Source organism: Nipponia nippon, unplaced genomic scaffold, assembly GCF_047370975.1.
Source record: "Nipponia nippon isolate SJK-2023a ecotype South Korea unplaced genomic scaffold, ASM4737097v1 scaffold_28, whole genome shotgun sequence".
In the NCBI taxonomy this organism is placed as follows: domain Eukaryota; kingdom Metazoa; phylum Chordata; class Aves; order Pelecaniformes; family Threskiornithidae; genus Nipponia; species Nipponia nippon.
The window spans coordinates 5,851,519-5,873,089 of record NW_028262345.1 but is presented as its reverse complement, the minus strand read 5'-3'; the positions used below and the strand labels follow the sequence as shown (position 1 = coordinate 5,873,089).

General features: G+C 40.8%; 2 protein-coding genes across 4 annotated transcripts in view; one reads left to right on the top strand and one right to left on the bottom strand.

Moving 5' to 3' along the window:
* Window positions 1-21,571, top strand: part of LOC104008772 (ALG9 alpha-1,2-mannosyltransferase) — a 140,314-nt gene that overhangs the window by 81,055 nt on the left and 37,688 nt on the right. For both annotated transcript variants that reach the window (XR_015706008.1, XR_015706009.1), the window contains exon 16: window positions 12,711-12,837. The gene's annotated coding sequence lies outside the window, so the exon portion shown is untranslated. The remainder of the gene's footprint in view (window positions 1-12,710; window positions 12,838-21,571) is intronic.
* SIK2 (salt inducible kinase 2) overlaps window positions 1-21,571 on the bottom strand; it is a 58,910-nt gene that overhangs the window by 4,765 nt on the left and 32,574 nt on the right. Inside the window, exons 5-14 of one of the 2 annotated variants that reach the window (XM_087763222.1) lie at window positions 16,183-16,307; window positions 13,876-13,999; window positions 11,576-11,796; window positions 10,112-10,264; window positions 7,510-7,674; window positions 4,082-4,310; window positions 3,016-3,300; window positions 2,674-2,837; window positions 1,477-1,593; window positions 698-789 (exon numbers count right to left, since the gene is read on the bottom strand). In XM_087763222.1, coding sequence (XP_087619348.1) covers window positions 698-789; window positions 1,477-1,593; window positions 2,674-2,837; window positions 3,016-3,300; window positions 4,082-4,310; window positions 7,510-7,674; window positions 10,112-10,264; window positions 11,576-11,796; window positions 13,876-13,999; window positions 16,183-16,307 — 1,675 coding nt within the window. The remainder of the gene's footprint in view (window positions 1-697; window positions 790-1,476; window positions 1,594-2,673; window positions 2,838-3,015; window positions 3,301-4,081; window positions 4,311-7,509; window positions 7,675-10,111; window positions 10,265-11,575; window positions 11,797-13,875; window positions 14,000-16,182; window positions 16,308-21,571) is intronic. The other variant, XM_087763223.1, reaches the window with a different exon arrangement.

Here is a 21,571-nt window from a genome sequence, read left to right as displayed (position 1 = left end):
ATAGCAACTATCTCTAGTATCTATCTTGCTTACTTGCTTGACGATTACCAGATGATGAGCTCATAAAGAGCTTACAGCCCTTTAACTTGGCAATTAAAATCTTGTCTGCTATAATACGTACAGTTATAAGAGGACACTTCAAATCTATTCACCCTTTACTGTAACTTTTTCAGAGGAGTGTCACTTCTAAACTGATCTTATGTGACAAGCTGATGTGCTTTACTGTAAAATCATTGGGTCATGGGAATGAGACAGGGAATACCTAAATGACTTGCAGGGCTTCCCAGCAAGCAGAAATACATGCTCCATGTTCTGATTTATGATAAATACTGCAATATGTAGGTTATAAACAGTGGGTGGTTGGGAGGATGAGGGTGAAATTAAGTACAACAATGTAAGCAGTAGGATAGCTTCCTCCTATGCTTCTATACAGCCATTAGCACTAAGTGAAGCATGCAGGTATTTGCAGTTTACCTGCACCCTAGTAGTGTTAGCTGATAAAGAGCTCATAGCACGGAAATTTGTAAACATGTGGTAGGACTGCTGTCCCTCTTTTAAAAGAAGGACTGTGTCCTTACATATTTTAAAGTGAAGTTTACTTCCTTCAAAGGATTTCTAAAGGGACAAAGATTGTTCCAGTTCTCTTATTACTCTTGAGAGTAAGAATTAACTAGTGTGTAGTTTAGAAGCTTCTTACCTGTGTTCCTGTAACTGCTGTTCCAGACTCCGGGGCAATTCTTTGCAGTATAGCTGGCAAGTATTCTGAGCTTTTGATAGTAGAGTAGGTTTCTGCAAGAAAAGCAGTGCTGTTTTTAAATTGCATTTCATTTAATGCATTAGTCCAGAAAGCAAGTGAAAGAAGATTTTCTACTCTTATGACAGTGAAACTGCCCAGCTCCATTTTCAGAAGCTGTCAGTAGAGCTGCTATCTAAAACCACAGGCACTACCGCTTATTGGATTCTAACCCTTAGATAAAGAATATCTTTGCATGATAGGCTGTACCATAAAAATCCATAGAAAGATTTCTTCCCAAGTGAAAGACAAGCTGCAAGTTGGAAAAAAGTGCTTTTATAAATTAAAGCTATATGAAAAATGTTGTTTTTTTAAAAAAAAAAAAAAAAGGCGGGGGGGGGAGAAACAGTGAGCCCCAGGGGGTCAGAAGTGGCTCCTCAGATGCTGATGCATAACCTTTATGGGGTGCAACACAGATAATAGGTATTCACTAGCAGTTACTTCAAATTGCTTTAATAACACTATACAGTAACAGACTGAGCAGGAAAACAGCAGTAATATAGTATACTTTCTGCATAATTAGGGTCAGTGTCTGACAAAAGAAAAATACAGTATAATTTCAAATTCAGCTGTTCTCCGCTAATTTAGCCTTTGACTGATTTTCCTGAGTAATAAGATCTAAAAGGCTACTCTGCTGTGTCATAACAGCAGCGGTTTAATTCAGTGGAGGGGAGGTATGGTACCTGGAGCCTGTGTTGTAAGTACTGTGTTTCTAAACTCTGCCGTCTGGATAATAATGGGGGATGTGCACCATTAGGGAAAGCAGATGCAGCTTCCTGCTGCTGCTGAGATGCTTCCTCCTGCAGAGAGAAGAGGAACAAGTTTCATCCCCAGAAAAGGCTTTTCTGCCTCAACCCTTTCTTTAAGGATTTCCCCTGACAGAGGTTTCATAGTTGCCATATGGACTGGTCTCTGGTGTCACTCACCACTTTCACTGCATGGCGAGGAGCCTAAATCACAAAGCTTTGAACTATCTGTGCTGCAAAAGGGCAAGGGCTTACATCTGTAACTAAAATGATATTCTATAGAATGTATTTTCTGGCTTGCCCTCTGAAATAGTAAATGCACAGCATTAGAAAACCATCCAAACTCTGAATGTGCTTTCGTGCAGCTATCGTTTCACAGCTTCAAAACAGAAGGCAAAAAGCTTTCAGTAGTGGTGGAGAGGATATGCACAGAGTGGGCATCTCTAGCAAGCTAGAGAGTGCTGACATGGGAGGGGAGTGAGTTGTTGTCATGAGAATACCATGAGCACTGCAGCCTGTTTACATCAAGTGAGAGACTCTTGTGAAAACATTACAACTTTGCGGCTGTCAGAACCGAAGTTTACCAACAGTCAGAAAGTAACAGCTGGAGCTTTAGGAATAGCAGACTTCATCTGGAACATTAGGTGCTTACAGTGCCTGTGTACTTCTTACCCATTTTATTCCTGGGGTTTAAGAGAAACTTATTCCCATTTGCTGTGACCTGTTCCATTTGAAACAAGTAACTAGGGAGCTGGTAGAAGCGATTTAACATTTCACTATGCAAATCAGGCTAACCATTATCACTAGCTTTTGCCCTTCTTACAATTATACCAGACCAGCTCCAACAGAGAAAGATGTTACTCGGCTTTGTTAAATCTAAAACATCCTTCAGATTCAAAGCAATAATAAAACGTTGGATTTGGAAAGCTAACAAGACCGTCTCACTGACACCATGAGGATTGTAAAGGCTAGCCTGCAAATGCCCATTCTCTATTCTGCAGAAGACAGAAAGGAGAAGAGGGAACTTTATCTGTAAATGAGCTCTTCTCAGATCTCCAGAACACCTTATCCTCTCCTTATCTGTCCCAAAGCATTAACACCTGAAAGGTAGAGTTTCATTTCTGGTTTAAGTACCTGCGGAGGACTGTTAATGAGGTCCTGCAACTGGGTGGCAGTTGATGCCAGAGAAGGTTCTTCTTCTGATCCCATCTGTTCGTACAGCAACTGGACTTTGTTCAGTTCCAGGATTCCTTTGGTTCGTGCCAGATTCTGGAGGTGCTGTCTAAATGCTACAATTCCTGGAGAAGAGTTGAGCAAAACTGTTGTCAGAAAATCACTTCATTCGTATCAGGTTAGCACAGCAAATGTGAGATAAGCTGAGTAACAACAAAGTCACAAGGTGGCTTGGCGCTTCTGTGTATGGAGTACATTTGCTACCATGTCCAGGTGTTATGTCACGACAATGGTTATAATTACCTTGTGTCAGAGATGTGTCAGAAGCTCTGCGCCCCTCTCGGAAACTGACAGGAGAGCGGTTGTGGGTCTCACGCTTTTGGGAGGTGAGCGCTTGCATGGCTGGATTGGCAGGTCTCAGACCTATGAAAGGTGTTGTCATTCTGGGTGCCTGTTGGTTAGTTAGCACCATTTCTTTCAAGGAAGGGGTGTCTTCCAGGAATTTAATATCTCTCTGAATGGATCCCATGTCATACTCTGAATCAATACTGCCCAGAGATGAGTTTTCATCCAATGAGTAGACTTTCCCTGTGACAAAACCCAAAAGCCAGAATAAAAGGAAAGTGCAGCAGTAATTTAGCAAAGCAAAGGAAGTGCCACAGGCTCAAGCTATTCCTGCCACCAGTAACTGTCTCAGAGGAAACGAAACAAAAAATCAAGTTTCATAAAGTAATTGTAATTTAACACTTGCAGTACCAGAATGGGGATTTGGTATTGGCTTTTACATTATTGCATCAATAAGATGCTATACAGATGATGTTCACTGGCTTGTTTGGAGAACACTCAATGTTTTTGTGGTTTTTTGGGTGGGTTTTTTTTGGGTTTTTTTGTTTGTTTGTTTGTTTTTTTTCACCCCCATAGATAATCCTGGCAAGACTGTAGCCTGAGCTGAAAGGCTTGGTCCTCTTGCTGGTTTTGGAATATCTGAGAATCCAAAGGTTTCTGTTTCCCTACTATTCTCCTCTGCCAGCACATCTTTAGGGGATGAACGATTTGGGGACATGTAGTTATGTGAAAAAGAACAAGCCAGCTTGCCAGACTTTACCAGTTGCTGTTGGGGTTGTACCTGACTGTAGCCAGCTATATATTTGTTGCTTTGGTTTTATACTGTCTGTACAGCAGGTTTTGGGGTGTTTTGTTGTGGTTTTTTTTTCCCTTTGGCCTTTATAGCAAATGCTAAGTAACAAACCCAAGAAATTCTGTCTTGTACTTGTCGCTCTTAAAACTTAGTGTTTTTCATCCTGGCCTTATTAGATTGAGTGCTGAGAGCAGGAAATGAGCTTTGAGATGTCCGTGCTAACTTCCGTACCTGTGCCTGGCATCATCACCAGCTGATTGGTAACTTCTGCCAGCGTGTGACGTCGCTTGCCACAGCGAGCTGCTTGGAGGGCTGCAAATGCCTGTGCAGGGTCATCTTCTGACTCTCCTTCTGTCTCTATTCCTTCGTCAATAGAAGTTTCCATCATGCTGGTAGGCAGTGACTGGCATCCTTTCCTAATCACCATGGGAGGTACAGGATCTAGCAGGCAGCCATTTACCTAAATGGCACAAGGAGATGATGGACAGCTTTCAATTATGTGCACAGAGCACCACTCCAAAGTGCAAGAAATCTCTGCCTATCATGTAGACTGACGGCAGCCTGGATATTTAAAATGTGTGAACCTCCCTGTAATCTACTGAGGTAAATAAGACTTGTTAAGAATTGTATGTGACAGACTAGTCCTTCCAGGTGGGATCACCACTGACATTCCCTTAGTACTCAACTCCCTAAATCTAAATACTCTTATTTCCACAGTACTATGTTCTCTAGGGCTGCCTTTTTTTTTTTTTTTTTTTGCCTTTTTTTTTCCTTTTTTTTTTTTTTTAGAATTAAAAACCTGGGGCTGCCTTTTTTTTTTTTTAAGAGTTATTAAAAACCTTTTGCAGCTTAGTCACAAATACAAAATATTTATGGAATGTACAATATTATTCTTTCCCCTTACTATACCTACCATGCTCAGATTTATCATGCTTAGATAAGCACTATGAAAAAAATAGTCTTGTATTTAATTCTGCAGCACTCTTGCAGAGCTGTAGAGATGTGTTCAAGAATAATACAGTAAATGCATCCTTTCCAGCTAAAGTCCATTTGATTCATGGTGCTCCTCTGCAAACAAAGGTTGCCTGGAGAGGCTGTGGAATCCCCCTTCTTGGATTCACTCAGCTTGATAAAGCTCTGAGCAACCTCATCTAGCTTTGAAGTTAGACCTGCTTTTAGCAGGAGGCTGAACTAGAGGGCCTTTAGAGGTGCCTTTCCAACCTAAAATACTCTAGGATTTTAGTTCTGTTTTTATTCTCCAAATCAGTTTGTCCTGAATTCTTCTGTACCTTAACTAATTCTTTGCCATATGCAACTACTTGGGTTTTGAGGACCATTGCCTGCATGTCATGCTGTTTTGGGGTGGGTATTCTGTTCTGTAATACCATAGGAGCTCTAATTAGTGTCCATGGCACAAATCACTCCTACCATTTTGGTAGGATCAGGCTGGGTAAAATATGGATGAAACAACACATTCATTTAGCATAAAGCCTGGCACTGCTACAGGTGATTTTATGTAAAACTGTCAATGAATGATTCCTTAATTTTCTTCAAAGCACTTCGGTATTTTGAACACTACTGTGTTTGGAAAAGAAGCTATTAACAAATGGTCTTGCAAGCAGACTATATAGTAGTACTCTAGGAAAATATTTAAAGCAGTATCGAGAAATAGCTATAACTATTTTGAGCATCAGTAAAATGATGATGCTTGTGCAGGAAAATTCTGGATCTGCTGCCTCTATTTTAGTTTAATGGATTATATCTTTAAGCTTAATTTCTTGCACACCTTCTTTCCGTTTGTGACTTTCCCATTCAAATCCCTTCTACTGATCAGGCAGCAAAAGCGCTGGAAAGACTATTTAGTGAGCTGCTGGAAAGGAAAAAGAGAACCAGTACTACGTAGGCAGTTCACTCTCTGCAGTTTACCATGGCACATGGATCAGAGCTTGGAAGTCTTTAGCAGACATGTTCTATAATATTTAAGACACCGAATATTCCCAAGTCAACTGTGATTTGACACCTCGCTGTAGTCACCATTTGTTGATCTATTGTGGCCAAATTGCATCTATAAAAGCAAAGGGGGATGCAAACCAAAGTTTGAAATGTTAATTTCCAAATGCCTTTGAACTGCTGTTTGCTTTCCAGCTGTAAGAGACCACACAAGGAGTTACTTAAAACAGTGATGAGAACCAGGGCCACACTCTTAGTGTTGGTAACTAACCAGTAAGTGAGTAATAAAAGCTTCAAAATGGCAAGCATAAAATCAAACCCCTAGCTGGCACCAGGTAAAATACAATATGCTGCAATTAAAGTTATAATGTTATGTGATATGAGAGAGAACAACAAAAGTTTCATGAGAATAATAATATACTTCATAAGTGTAATTCTTTTAAGCTGTTTCCCCTTCCTCACAAAAGCTCTAACTGCTAACTCCCGTCTATTTCCCTTATTCTGTGCTACCCTGCAGAGTATTGTCACAGACCTCAAACTTGCATGGCAAAATGGATCAGACTGTAGCTCCCTTCAGAGAGTTAAGCTGTAACCATACATTTGTAAGGCTGTGGAGCCGTCACATCCTATTAGTTGAGTTCAGTTAAGTCTGTTAACCGTGGAGGTGTGGAAAGCCTACACAGTCTTCCAGCCTGATTACAGGAAGCAAAACCCATTAGATGGAGCTGCAATTTAACATGGTCTCCAGTGAAGATTTTACAGGCATTCCTAGTTACAGAAATGGCCTAGCTGAGAACAGCTACAACCTATTTGAGATGCTGCAGTTCTACTAAGTTTTTGACAGTCAGAAGGTCCTGCTGGCTATTACCCATTCAATAAAAAATTAACAAGAATGTAACTCTTTTGGCTGGCTTATTATGACATTGGCAGAGATATGGAATTTCAAGTGCATGGTATTTTAATCGCTTTAGCTGGCAATGGAAGCTTATGGTTAAGCTTTCATTATACCTTCCTGGTCTCATTTCTCTGAACTTTTGGATGAGTAGCTGAGTTGGTTATTCTAGATATTCAGCAGTGAACCCTTTGTATTAGAAGCTATATATGAGGAGTCTTCAGGGCTTTTAAAAATGTATTTGAGAAGAAGAAGAAAACAACTCCACTTTTGTAGGTTGATTTTTCTTTTACAAATGACAGTGTGGTAAGATTGGAGTGTAAGCAAAGAACAGGAGAGGCAGATTAGTGATAAAAAAAAGACACAGCTGTTCAAAGTTCTATACAAGAGAGAAGTAGAAAAAGAATCTGGAATACCTAGAATACTGATAGAATACCTGGTACTCAGAGAATACTTAAATTTAGGGAAATGGGCACAATGTTTTGTCCAGCTAGTACAAGAAATCTACCAATCAAGTGCTTGGATACTAAAGGTCTTTGACTTGCTGTCTATCCTGAGAGGTTACCCAGGAATGACCACTAAGGTCAATGAAGTGACATTAGTTTGGATTAGCAAGTGCTCTGGCCCTGACTCCACAGAGCTTTGTGCTAGGATGATGAACTCTACCCTGTCAGAAGGAACTGATCTTCAATTAATTATGGAAGAGCTACAGCTACTACCACTAGCTGTGCTTTTACTAGGCAGTAATTTAAAAGGCAACTATCTTTTTTAGCCTTAATGATTTTTGACAAAACAGTAGGGTGATTTTAAGCTGTACCTTTGGTGTCTCAACTCTTTCTTCCTCCATAAATGCTGTCTCTCCCTGGCAGTTGGATGGAGGGAATGAAAAGGCTTCTGCTCCTGAAGCTGAGGGAAGACCTGGAGACTGCAACAACCTTGCATTCTGTGAATGCAAGTTAACCGAGGGTACCACGGCTTGTGCCTAAAAAAGATTTTAAGAACTCCAAAGCTGGAACAATTTTAGGTAGAAAACAACATATAAAGTCAGAAATTAAAAATAAACAATACCTAGCCCATCTCCAAAGCAGGAGAAGTATGAAACTTATTTCCCCATTTTTGATGAATTACATTCTTAGTCTTTAGACTTTCGAAAAAGCACACCACCCCCCTCAAACACACACCAAATGTCATTAAGCTAGCTACTTACTGAAGCTGAGCGCTTACTAGCAGTAAAGACAGTGTTTGGGACCCTTTGGTGCTCTCCAACTTCTGACATGCTAGAATTCCTTTTTATATTCAGTACAAACCCCCTTAATATTACCATGAGGCACAGAGCTAGTTTCAATGACTTTTCTAACATGCACTGATTCCTGTAGGAAAAAGCATGAGAAAGAATAGAGCAGGCTGGATCTGAAATAAGATACTTTAACAGAGGGAGCACTGTTGAAGGGAGGGGTGTGCCTCAGGGAACGCAAGCATGGCACAATTAGGAAAACAGTGTTTTTCACTGTGTCTTAACCTTAATTTCCTGAAGTGCAATATCCACACAACTTGCCTGCCCAAAAGGAAACAAGCAGCCTTATACAGGAGCCTGTGGTGCCACCACGTGTGAAAACAAATTATCTTGTTACTCAGGTTAACTGCAAGATTGCGTGCAGTCCTGAGGAAAAAGTGGTAATATGGCTATAAAGTACAGGAATTTAGTACAATAAGGAACTACCTTCGAGGAGTTTTTTTCTTCCTCCTTGTTCACCTGTCTCCACCTGCTTTTAATACATCTTATAATTAATAATCTGCTTTTGAATATTGTGTCTTTTTATCATTAGAACTACTATTTAAGAAAATAGCTGGTTTTAATCTTTGTCAGCCATATTGTTTTCATAGCTGAAGCGATTTGGCATTCATTTCAACAGAATCCAAAACCAAATAGTGTCTTGCTGCCTCAAGCAAAACAGGAGCAGCATTGTTGTAATTTCTCCTGGAAGTGGAGTCTGGGCGCTTGTTCTATACAGCAGCAATACGGTACCTAGAAGGCTGTGAACTTGAAAGAATATTTACTTGAGACCACGGTAAATCTGAGTCATCTTAGGCCAAGTCTTTCATGTTTCCAGTTATGCATTAATAGAAATCAAAAGCTGTACAATGTCTGTGTATCTTAATAAAACAAAAGAACATGTTAAAAAAAAAATCTGAGAATTATTGGAATAAGATATGATAAACTGTACATGACCTTTCTTTCTGAAGAAAATGACCAGGGAAGAAGCAGACTGAATAGCCTTAGACCCTGTGCTGAATCAGTCAGTATAATTAGAGAGGATACTAAATGGACAGCCTTCTGCAGTGGAAGGGCTGGCACCAGATGTAAGGAGCACCACCCAAAATTGCTCTTGATAAAATACATGTGACATCCTTAAGACTTAAATCAATTAGTCAGTCATCACATTGGCTCTATGCACACAGAGGTTTTGCAGCCGTGCTACAAAGCCTCCTATGAAATTGGACTCTTGCTGGGTCACAGGAGGAAAAAGTGGTGCAAATCTTAAAAGAAATGACATTATTTAAGAACAAATCTCTGAGTCTTGAGCCATTAAGAGTCTCATGACAATGATACGTTTATCGGGTACTTAAGATGCCAATTCATTGTGATAACTTAACTTCATAGGTTGATCCTAATATTTTCTTTTGGGTACCTCTTTATTCTCTGCCATGCTTCATTTCATGGGAGAAAGAAAGCGTATCTAGAGAACAGCAGGGGGGAAAGTAATTTTATTTTCAACAGGTCCCTTTAGAGTGACTGTAACACTAAGTAGAGCCTGTATGCTTTTAGCCCCCATGCTAGCACAGCTCTCCATAAATTCAACAGCTCGTTTGTGAGTCCCATTAAAGATCCTCCAAGTGTTGCACAGTTTCCAGAAATGGTATTTCTCTAATATTTTAACCCATAACTTCCCAGCAAAAGGTTTGACATTTTCAAAAATGGAAGTGTTCCAATTAGAAGCACAGTATTTTCCCTTTAACTGGGAAAGAACCTGGGATTTAAGGTTAAACTACGCAGATAGCCATCAAAGCCGGAACCATTGTTTGCATTTTGAGCTTCAGAATGCAGTGAACTTCCCTTTCTCATTTAAAACTTATCCAGTCCCCTCCAAACTCCTCTTTTTTTTGGGGGGGTGGGGAGGAGGTAGCAGGAGCAGTTGTAGGAGGCATGCCAGACAATTGATTTGTCATCATACAGTTCTGAGGAGGAGGCAGGAGACAAATCCAAAAAAGTCTTTCCAAAATGATGGTGCAAGCCTACATACTACAGAAATCAGAAAACAGCAATGGATTCCAAGTGAATCTATGTAGGAACACCATTTTCAAAGGGAAGAATGTCTTGCACAGCTTTAAGCCCACCTCTGCTAGGAATGAGCCCTTACCTTGGCTACTGTCTGCTCAGCGATGGTGCTTGGCCGACGCTGACGAGCATCAAGTCTCTGTTCCACAGGGAAGCTACTCCGATGTGATTTGAGTCTTTCCACTAACAAGTAATAGATAGCAGCAAAGTGGTTATAACTCTTGTTCTGCAGAGACTGAAAAAGAGAAGCACAAAAGTGTGGGTACAGCCAAATATACATTATCTTTTATGTTCTATGAGACAAGGAAGAATAAAGAATTGCTATCTGGCAGGGAGGAGAATATTTAAGAGGCAGTGGGGTAGGTAAACGTTCTGAATTGAGAAAGTTTCAAACCAGAGTGCCAGGCAAAGAAAAGCATCAACCTTAGTTTAGTGGGAAGCTCACAGGAGTTTGCTGTGTTCTGGGCTGCAACGGTACTTGTAGCTAATGCTCAGGTGTTACTCTGAACCCTCAAAGATTTGAACCTGGAGAAGGGACTGAGCTGCAGGACCTCCTGAATATATTGGCCATTCCAAGTCACTAGAAGCAATGGGGAACTGAGCCTCTGCAAAGCAGAGAAACTAGCCTCTTCTAGCAGAAAGTACTCAAACTGCCAACCTCCACAATGGTTTAAAGTATCAGCTGTCCTAAAGGAAATGATAGTGTTAATTCCATAGGGAGTCTTGGCATTTATGTTTGGTAAGAAGCATAATGTGGGATTGGACAGAGACATTCAACTGCTTACTGCTTTTGTGCTCCTTTTTGAATTTCATTTTCTACCCTCTTAGAAGTTCAAAATGAATTTCCTTTCAATTCTGATTTCCCCTCCTCTCTCTCCATTTGACAACTATTGATTTATCCAACCCCACCCAGGTAATCTAACAGTGTGGAACCTGATATGGCTCTTTTATTTTACTTCTGCGCTTAAGATTCAACTTAGCTAACAAACAAATCTCCAGAAATGACCGATTAGAAGCAGCAGCAAGTATCACCATTGTAACAGGCAGCCCTACTGGGCTACCATTTTTTACACAGTGCACATTATATTTCTTTGCGTCTTCTAGCTTGAAGCGATTGCAACATCAAATTTTTTTAAATGAGTGCTTGTTTAAATTAAAGTAAATATTTAATACACTGAAAGAACTGTACCTAGTCCTGGGATACATGATCAGAACACATTACTCTCTTCCATGGGTTCTAATTTGGGTTCCTGACACAGAGGAGTATCCTTTCTCTCACAGTGCTGTCTTTTCATTGATGTGTTTTGCTCTATGGGCAAAGGATGCCTTGGTCTGGAATAGCTGGCCAGCATAAGGCACACAGGTGAAGTTGTCTGTGGGCCTACTGCACAATGTTTTGCCTGCCGTTTGCATAACACAGACACCTTATCTCCGCTAATTGTTGAAATAAAGAACGTTGCAAGCAACTTGGGTAATAAGCTCTAGTCATAAAAACAGAACAGGAGACCTTCCCCCCAGGGACAAATATTGTTTTAGTCTATTTTACCTCAATAGTTTTCTGTTGGTCTATTCCAAGACTATGCATTAGCCGTAAGACCTGCTCATTATACTCTCCAATGGAAGGCTCGTTCTCCTCTCCTGGAGGATAAAGAATAGGTCTCTGTGCAGGAACTTCTATAAGCATCCACTTGTGCTCCTTAATCTGAGCAATAGTTAACCGTTTGGATGGGTCTAGGACCAACATTCTTCTAATCAGATGTTCACACTCTGTTGGGAAAAAAAAAAAATTACCAACCTGCTCAGTGGTACTTGCATATATTACCCTGAGACCTACCAATCCAGAGCATGACAACAGGAAACTGCCTTACTTCTACCTAACTTCTGTGCTAAATACATTTCCTGAAAGCTAAAACAATCTCTCAAAACAAGATTAAAAGTCACATTAAGGACAAAACCTCAACTTCTTTAAACGCATGGTATGGCTAACAGTGCCACTCCTTCTACACAGCTCCCACATGAGGGTAATAGCAATATTTAATACCTCTTCGAAGGGGCTTGTGCTGTTCCAAGTACAGTGCTAACATTAACTGATAAAGCTTCAAACAATCTCTGTGAAGTGGGGTGGGGAACAATTAGCATCCTTCTCCAGCACAGTTTGAAACAACATGTCCAGGCTCATAAAACAAGGGGCTGGCAAAACTAGGGTTAGTGTCTGGATTGTTTTTTTTTATTTCTACCCTAGTGGTCACAAAAACAAAGGTAAAAATAACGTCTCTGTGGCTGTGAATAGTAGCCAGTGGGTCTGCAGGTTTATCTGTTTTAATTCCAGGGCCAAAGCACAATCAGTAGCTTTAGGTGTCAGAATAATTCTGAACACACCAAACCATTGCTGCTTTCTGACTACTACATACTGGACAGCATTAAAACCATCACATTTTTCTTCAGATCTCAGTTGGTGTTTGGAAGATGAGGGCACGAGAGATGAACGTGCAGTTGGTATATGATAGGAAGTCAATGTAAGCTCCTTTACAGGAGCTTAACAATCTGCCATGCATTTCTAGCTGACCGTGATATGGCTACAGTACAGTTGTTATGAGTCAATCTGTTCAGGTAGTTATGACAAATAGTTTAGAGAGATATTTCTGGCTATTTATTCCTGTTTCTCTCTCTTGTTTTCACAGTTTTGCTAAGAGGCACACCCTTCCCCACTCCCTGCATCACCACGTGATCAGCAAGGGGAGCAGCAAACAGCCGTGAAAACAGCCGATCTACCCTGCAGTCACAGCAATGATCGCAACTCGCACAAAGGTACCTGGATCTAGCTCGCGGGCCTATGTCAGCAGAGTCATAGAAACACGATATAGCTCAGCGCTGGCCGCAAAATGTGCCCGGGAAGCTGAGGGGTTGCCGTGGTGCCGTAATAGCATTGCTAAAAGCAACCGAGTGCTCTATAGCTACACTGTAGTGGCTATTTTCAGAGGCAGTGTGCAGGAGAGTAACATGCCACCAGAAAGAAAAAGGGGAAGACCAGAAGGTTTTATACCACAGAACCCTTAAAAACAGGGCTGAAAAACATATTTTTAATTCCCTATTAAAAAAAGCACAGAAAGTGGTATATCGAAAGGGGATTTGATTGAGGAAGGTTGTTCTGAAGTAATCTGGTTTAGAGACCCTTTAATATAGGGAAGCTGAAGGACACCATCAAACCCTGTGCAAAAATGGCCCCACTTGTTCTTGTCTGAACAGGCATGAGGGAGAGTGAAACCCAACAGATGGGGCAATTAAGCGAGGGAAGAGATCTCAGTCGCGTGTGGGAGTGCCAGATACATGACAGTGAGAACCTGGCATATGAACTGGTTGTGTGCTTTTTTGCTTTTGTTTAGCAGACACTGTCAAAAACCAGGAAACACCCAATCCACAGCTTAGGTTTGACAGTGATATTGCTCTCAGCATATTTTCTTTCCATGTTAAAACGTATACAGCCTTGCAGGACAAAAGCTAATTGCTACACAAATGTGCCTCTCCCCCTGCATCCCCATATTTCTGCTCACAGTAGGATGAGAGATCCTTCAGCTTCCACTTCGACTCTCTCCCTGCCCATGGGCACAGCCACTCTGCAATCTCAATGCATTGTGCAAGGAAAAATGGGTTGGTTTGCCTAGCAGCAGCCTAACTGCAAAGGCATACAGCTCACCCAGGCTTATTTGTGTTTCTTTGCAAAACGAATAGTCTGCCATACCACAATCTAGTGTGCAGATGCACCACCCTTTGCTGTACTGCAACAGATCATTCTAGAATTTACTCAAGGTTTACCACAACAAGAGCATAAGAGGACAGATTGTTTACCTTCTGACATGAAATAAGGTATCCTGAACCTTCCTTCAAGAACTCGTTGCCTCAGTATGGGGAGTGTTGGTCCATCAAAAGGTAATGCTCCACAGACCAAAACATAAAGAACTACACCCATGCTCTGCAAGAAAGAGAACATTCACTTCATTTTTCAAGCTACAAGCAAAATCTCCGAGGTTGGCTAGCCAAATCCTGTCACAGAAAAAATTAAAATCATGTTCTGCAGAAACAGGAAATTTATACAAAAAGGAGTTAGATTTCTGAAGATCCCTAAACATTAAGAACACTCAGCTAACCCAAAATGGCTAGGCTTGCAGTACCTTGTGCTGATAAGCAGGTAAGCTGAAGTGTAATGGGTTAGAGACTCTGGCTGCTAGCAGGAAGCTCCACGCAGATGACTGAATGATACCTGAAAAGTGAGCCCCAACTTCAGGTGAGATTTAGAGATACTTTTTATTAATCTCAATGTTGTTCAAACAAAACCAAACCTCAAACAGCAGCCGCTCAAGGTAGGAAACTATAGCCTTTTACGTTTACCAGTTTGCAAAAGCCTGGGTAAGAGGCACACTGGTAACTTCATGAACAGTCAGCTTCAAGGGAACACCAACTACTAATTCTGCACTGCTGCGTGCAGTGCTGAGCATGAGGGATTATTTAACATGAGCAAAAGGAGACAATCTGGGCAAGAGCTCTCCTCCAACTGCCAGACTCGTTTTTGAAAGTATGCGAGTTAATTGGCACTGCAAGTGGAAATAGTTTTGCAGTATATGCCAAAAAAATATAGCACCACACTAGATGAAATAACCACACCAGACCCTCATGCCAATCAGTTGGCATAGATAGCCACAGCACTGGATTTTTCAAGGGGAAAAAGCAGGCATTCAACATTCACCTTAAAACTTTGTAAGTACGCAGAGATTTTAAACTCAAATATACATTTTAAAAAGTCCCTTCCTTCCTTCCGTAACTTGCCAAAAACTGAACTGTGGATTGTTGCATTCCTCCTGCAAGCCTAGCACTTTCAGCAGATCTATTCTGTGACTGGATGCTGCAAAGAGATACAGAATCCTTAACTCATCTCAGAAGATAAGTGATGATGATGATGATTTTATCTTAAATATAAACACAGGTGCACTTCTCTTTGTGGGCAGGCAGATTCTGTTAGCGATTTAGGATCTTTTATATTTAAAGAATATTTACCAAAGTTCAGAGATTCACTTCTGACATTCAAACAGTGCCCGTGCTACTTGACACAGTAAGCATAGCTGAGGTCTGCTGTATGTTATTTACCAGTTACTAAAGGTTCAGAAAGGCTGTAGCCTTTTTTTTTTTTAAAAAATCTATCTAGCTACATATATATGTGTGTGTGTATAGAGAGAGAGAGAGATACATGCATACACACAAATATATGTATCTAAAAATCACAGGTTTTATTTGTTAATGCAATTACATTAATTTAAATTAGATTAGCAGCTGAAAGGTGACTTGCCATGAACTGCCCTGTTTGTGTAACAGGCTCTGACCAAAATGTCAGTGCCCGTGTTGTTATGCTATGTGCAATATTATCACTGCAAACCTGATGCCAAAGCAGAGACTGCCAAATTGTACTGTCTCTGGTTGCTTTAGGATATGAATCCGTCATTGTAAGTACCAGAATACTAAAATTAAAAAACAACCAACCAACCCCAAACAAAACCAAATTAGGAATGAAAAGCAGTCTCTGACAACACGTGAAGGGTGCACAGAACTTCAATTCATTTTAGTCCTTTTTCCATTGCATAAGAACGTGGGTTGTGCTCTCTATCCTCTTCCATTAGACTAGTACGCATGGAGACACACCGATTCAAAAACATGCAGCTGCCTGCAGTAGAAATGTTTGTGGCACAAATGTGCTTGTTTCCAGCTCAAAGAGCAAAGCAGTCACCACCTCTCTTGTGTTTCAGTGGCTCAGAATCCCTTTAACCTCATCAAGAACTTACAGCCTTGCAAGTTCAGTTCCCACTTAACATAGAAGATACTAAATGCACTGAAAAAAGCAAAGTTCATGCATTCAGTCAGGAGAGCTTTTGGAGGAGCTACAGTTTTTTCTCTAGTGGGCTAGCATACACCTACAGTGTACACTTAATAGCCACCTGGATAGGTAACTTCAATTCCATTCGATGTTAAGAGGCATTTTTACGACACTCAAGAAATAAAGCTGAAGACGAACAGCTTGTCTGTAGCTTAAGAAAAATCAAAGATGATTCCTTAGTTCCAGCTTCCTAAAAGTTGACTTGAATCCAGTTAAAAAAAGAATAATTATACCCAGATATCCAGCTGGGGTCCCTCGTATTGCTGTCCTTCAAAGACTTCTGGGGCTGCATATGGTGGGCTTCCACACCATGTCGTCAGAGGCTCACCACTCTTATAGAAATTTCCAAATCCAAAATCTGTTGAGAAATTGAGGGGAAAGTCACTCTAAACTCCAGTTGCATGACAAAGAATAATTATAGGCATGGACTAGGCCTGAAAGCTCACTTTCATTCATGAAAGGCTCTATCACAAATCCTTTTTTCAGTACTCCCACTAGAAATATTTCTTGGGATGCTGAACGTCCTATACTGCTATTTTCATGACAGCTATGTAATTATTAAAACACTCTGCAAAACTTCACAACCTGTAGGAGTTTTGAGTAAACTTCTACCAGTTTGCTAAATCCAAGTTTATAAACAGCTATCACTAAAATTCAACAAACTGACAATCATGCATACATATGAGCTTATTTACTTGCCAAGAGATATCTGAGATTCAGTACTGGATCTGAGATTTCCTGAGTTTTCTTTAGGTGCTCTCTAGCCTTGAATACACAACAAATTTTGACAACAAAAGCATCAACTTTGGGGATGGGAGGAAGGAACTCTACCAAAAGCAATAAGCATAGGAAAACACAAACCCTTTGCTAGGAAGGAAACTCTGCTACTGGGATTGTCTATAGCCCTTTTAATCTACAACTGAAATTTACCATTCCACAGCTAAGCAGTTCTTTTAAATGTTTCTTTTATGGCTTAATATGGGACCACACTGCATGGTGGGTCCCACGGGACTTCACCATTTGTAATAATCTATAGTGAAAAGCAAAGTGACAGCCACTATTACATAAAGACATGAAGTTAGATGGAGTCTGATGCGGTTTTTTTTTAAGCTTCCCCTGTTGCTGCTCTCCCAGGTTGCCTTTTTTTTTTTTTTTAACCAGAACAATACAGCAAACAACATTAATACTGAGGGAGCTGGCATAATGACTGAACTGAAACTGATTATTTTAAAAATGCAGAATTTCAGGTGGCTGCTACCACTCCCTGGTGCTCTGATCTGTAGCTCTCTTGCCTTCCACTGCTCTTACCAGTGTCTCTTTGGAGCTCTTCACAGCCCAGATCCTCCAGTTCCTCTTAAATCCTGCCATCACTCTCACTCCAGTTGTTTAGTTCATGCATCATTTGCTTTAGCATTCTTTACTCTTCCTGCCAGAATCATAAGAGTCCCTCCCACATCCACTGCAGATACCCATTCTGAATACAGTCCTTCCATGACGCTCCTCAGTATTAATACACACGGCTCTTATGCATCAGGCTTTTAATACATAAGCCATTGGAGCACAGTGTTTGGATACACCTGGTCACACCATGAATCAAAATACTTGCTCCACTGAAGTCTAGTGGAGTTTTCTCATGCAACATTTCTCCCTGTTGCCCCCAGCATTACTGCTCTGTACTGCTTAGTCCTCTATTCCACTTGCATTGCAGGCCACCCTGTTTGTTCTCTGTGACAACAAATGCTGTTAATACTAAAGTAAAGAAGGAGAAGTTCTCAAGGAGAGACATATGGTAGCAGGGACAAATATTATTTGGATTTACGGCTTTCAGGCAAACTGGCTTCAATTCACTAACTGGTCAGCTGTATCTCCAAAGGAAATACAGAATGGAGCATTAGCAAGTGACACGCAGAGACTGTCAAGCACAGCAACGTTGTTTGTTTGTCAGTGGTCTACTCCTGTGTGAACAACGATTCAACTGTTCCCTGCCACTTTTTCCACACTGGAGCAAACTATGCAGTAGAAGGTTACAGAAGGTTTCTTTTCTTAAGGTGATAATGCTTTTACCCTTGTACCTAACCAGGCTCCTGCAGAATAATACTGCATGCTGGTGTGACTCGAGGAATCCTGTGAAAGTCAACATTGTTGCTAAACAGTAATCAGGCTGTTGATTTAGTACTATCAAGCGCTGAATACCTCAGAGGTATGTTAATACAATGTGGCGCTGATCAGCAGATAGCAAAACTGATAAACACTGTGGTTAGCAGACACAGTACAGGCACTGGTGGTACCACTTCATTTACTTGTATTTGTATAGGTTGTGTTACCCAGAGGAAAGAGCCTGGCTCTCTCGTCATACATCATGAGCTATAAAACCATGAGAGAACCCTCAGAATCAAAGCAATACAGAGATATTAAACAAAAACTTACCAGGCTTAGATGAAGTTGACAAACCTGGAGTTGTTATAGAGAAGCAGTATGGAAACTGAATTGGACTGCTTACACTGAGCTTAACAGTAAAAGTATTTGGTTGCTTTCCTAACAGAAGGACACAAGAGCTCCAGCAGTTCTTTTAATAGAACTCTTCCTGCAACATACGTCAAAAATGAACATAGGCGGAAGAAGCAGTTTTGGGAACACCAGAACTGGAGAGGCTTTTAGAGCATTTTTTTTTTCTTCTGTCTTCCAAGATTTTCCTTAGCATGTAATAAGGTACAGAATCATAGAATAGTTTGGGTTGGAAGGGACCTTTAAAGCTCATCTGGCCCAACCCCCCCAGCAGTGAGCAGGGACATCTTCACCCAGAGCAGGTTGCTCAGAGCCCCGTCCAACCTGACCTTGAATTTTCCAGGGATGGGACATCTACCACCTCTCTGGGCAACCTGTTCCAGTGTTTCAACACCTTCATTGTAAAAAATTTCTTCCTTATATCTGGTCTAAATCTACCCTCTTTTAGTTTAAAACCATTACCCCCTTGTCCTGTCACAACAGGCCCTGCTAAAAAGTTTGTCCCCATCTTTCTTATAAGCCCCCTTTAAGTACTGGAAGGCCACAATAAGGTCTCCTGGAGCCTTCTCTTCTCCAGGCTGAATAACCCCAACTCTCTCAGCATGTCCTCATAGAGAGGTGTTCCATCCCTCTGATCATTTTTGTGATTCCTTCTGCAACTGTTTCCACAGCTAAGACATACCACCCACTGCTTTAACACCTGTACATGAACCTGCAGGAATGTTTTTGCCTTTTGAGGTTCCTGCTCTCTGTCAAATTTGGTTATGGGCAAGCAATGGGTTCAAAAGGTATCTGGGAAACATACACAAACAGCATGATCTCATAGGCCTTTTGGCTGTTTTCATTAATTCTTTTAACTACGAGGTCACTGAAGATTTCAGCAAGAAGTCTACAAGACTTAGAAAGAGATCCCAAGTCTTTGTGTACCACTGGTTAATTTTATTACAAAGACTACCTCTTTAATACCTTCCTCACCTCTGCTTCCTTACTGCATTGCACTGCTGACTCTCCATTGTATTAAACAGTACACTAATATAAGCAGATATTTTTAGTTGTCTCTAATGAAATGCACTAATTAGGAATAATAGAGAATCAAGACTATGCAACCATCCAGCTCTCAGTATGGAAATCTCTACAGTGGGTAACATGCACTGTAAGGTAATAAAAACAGTCACTATTCCATTTAGCAGCAATATTGCTGGGGGGGCATTCGTAATATAAACTGGCCTTCTTTACACATCTTGTGTTGGTGGTCCATTTGATTCAGGCAGGCAACTGGTAACTGTAGATCAGCCACAGTCACACACGCACACACACACAATGTCATTCTGTCCTCATTTTATCCTTCCTTTTTCTAAAGCTCACTTGTAATCTTAAAGGAACAGCTAGATACAGCAATATAAATGTCTAACCTCACTTAGACCAGTTCTCCATGGTGTTCTTCCACAAAAATTGCATCTTTAAAAATATTTTGCAACGTGCATAAAGCAGCTCTTTGTATTTAGGAATTTCAAGGTATTGATTAAGGAATTTGCCTCTCTTATCAGGGGTTTTAGGGTGTGAAACAGCATACCAGTTTTACAGGTGAGGACACTGGAACAGAGAAGTTAATAGACTAGCCCAAATTCAAGTAACAAATCAGTGACTGACCCAGGCCAGGGCCAAGCATAATTGAAGTGCCTGGTCATTCTCTAAACAGCAAATGGAAACCAGTCACTCTCTGCTGAAAACTTTTGTCTCAACATTTCCACAGCCTGAAATTCATTGCTGTAATTCTGCTGTAAACTTTCTGTCAGTTTTAACATACATCACGTGCTCTGGGCACATCTCAATCCAGTGACCCAAATACATCAGGGTATAAGGGGAAGCACCAAGTCTCATTTTCTTTTGTAAACACTGGCCTTACGTGTTTTTCCCTCAGTTTTAACTATACAGCCCAACACTCTGCATATAATTCATCACTGCCTCAACAACTGATCAGAAATTGCCTTTTCTTTTAAATAAACTAGTCATTCTGTGAAATCTTATTACAGAGATTTCTGAATTTTCTATCAGAAGGGATCAAGTCTAAAAATAAGCAGGATACTCCTATCAGGCTAGTCCATGATTGGATGATAAAGATACTAGCTTAATTAGCAGCAGCAAGGTCCTGTTGAAAACATAGGAAAATGGGCTGCATCTACTTTCAACTACCTGACCACACACCTGAAACTTCTAGGTCTAACCCAAAGTTGCCAAAAGACTGCTCTTTATTTGTCTAGACCCCTTAAAGAAACTAGGCCAGGGGCTGAGCCTATTACAGATAATTCCATACTGGGCCGTCAAAAACTTTTCCCAGGTTGCATTAACCCTGCAATTATTCACCCAGGAAAACCTCTAATTTGGATCTGCAGGTACTCTGAAAACTCAGTCTTGCTTCACAGACAGATGGGCAGGTAACTGCTCTGGGTTCTTGTACGCTCCAGGTAAAGTCCAGTAACTCTGCTGCAATGACAAGAGCTAAATCTCTCTGGTGCCAGTAACTCCCAAGCCATTCTTCACAATTCCTCTTGCAGAAAAAAAGTATCCGATCTTTACCTGCCTTGGAAGTGATCCCGAAGTACCTCAATGCAGTTACAAAGGACATATTTCCAGAGTCAGCTGACAACTGCAAGAACACTAACTGCACCATTTGCTGCTGTGTGCAGATAAAGCCTAACCACAGGAGTAATTTTGGGACACCCGCTTCCAATATGCTGCAGAGAGTATGGAATAGAATATTCCTGCTCTTTTCTGGGAAGTTCAAAATAGCTGTGGGATGGGATTTGCAAGGTCATTACAAAGGGCTAACAGTAATAGCAACAAGTTAAGGTCAGTAGAAAGATGGCATGCCAATTCCTGTACAACAAAAAATTCTGCAAAGATTCAGGTCCTTAACACTCCATGAATAAGATCTGCTTACAGTAATTCAATCCATGGAGCTCTTCAGTGTCACCCACAGCTGTAGGATTAATCCTTTTCACTTCTCATCTCAAACTAACCATACCCATTATTTGCATTCACACAAAGCAGGAACAGATATATCTCTTATATCCTTACAGTTTTACCTTTTTTTCTTCCTCCCCAAAATGCTTTTGT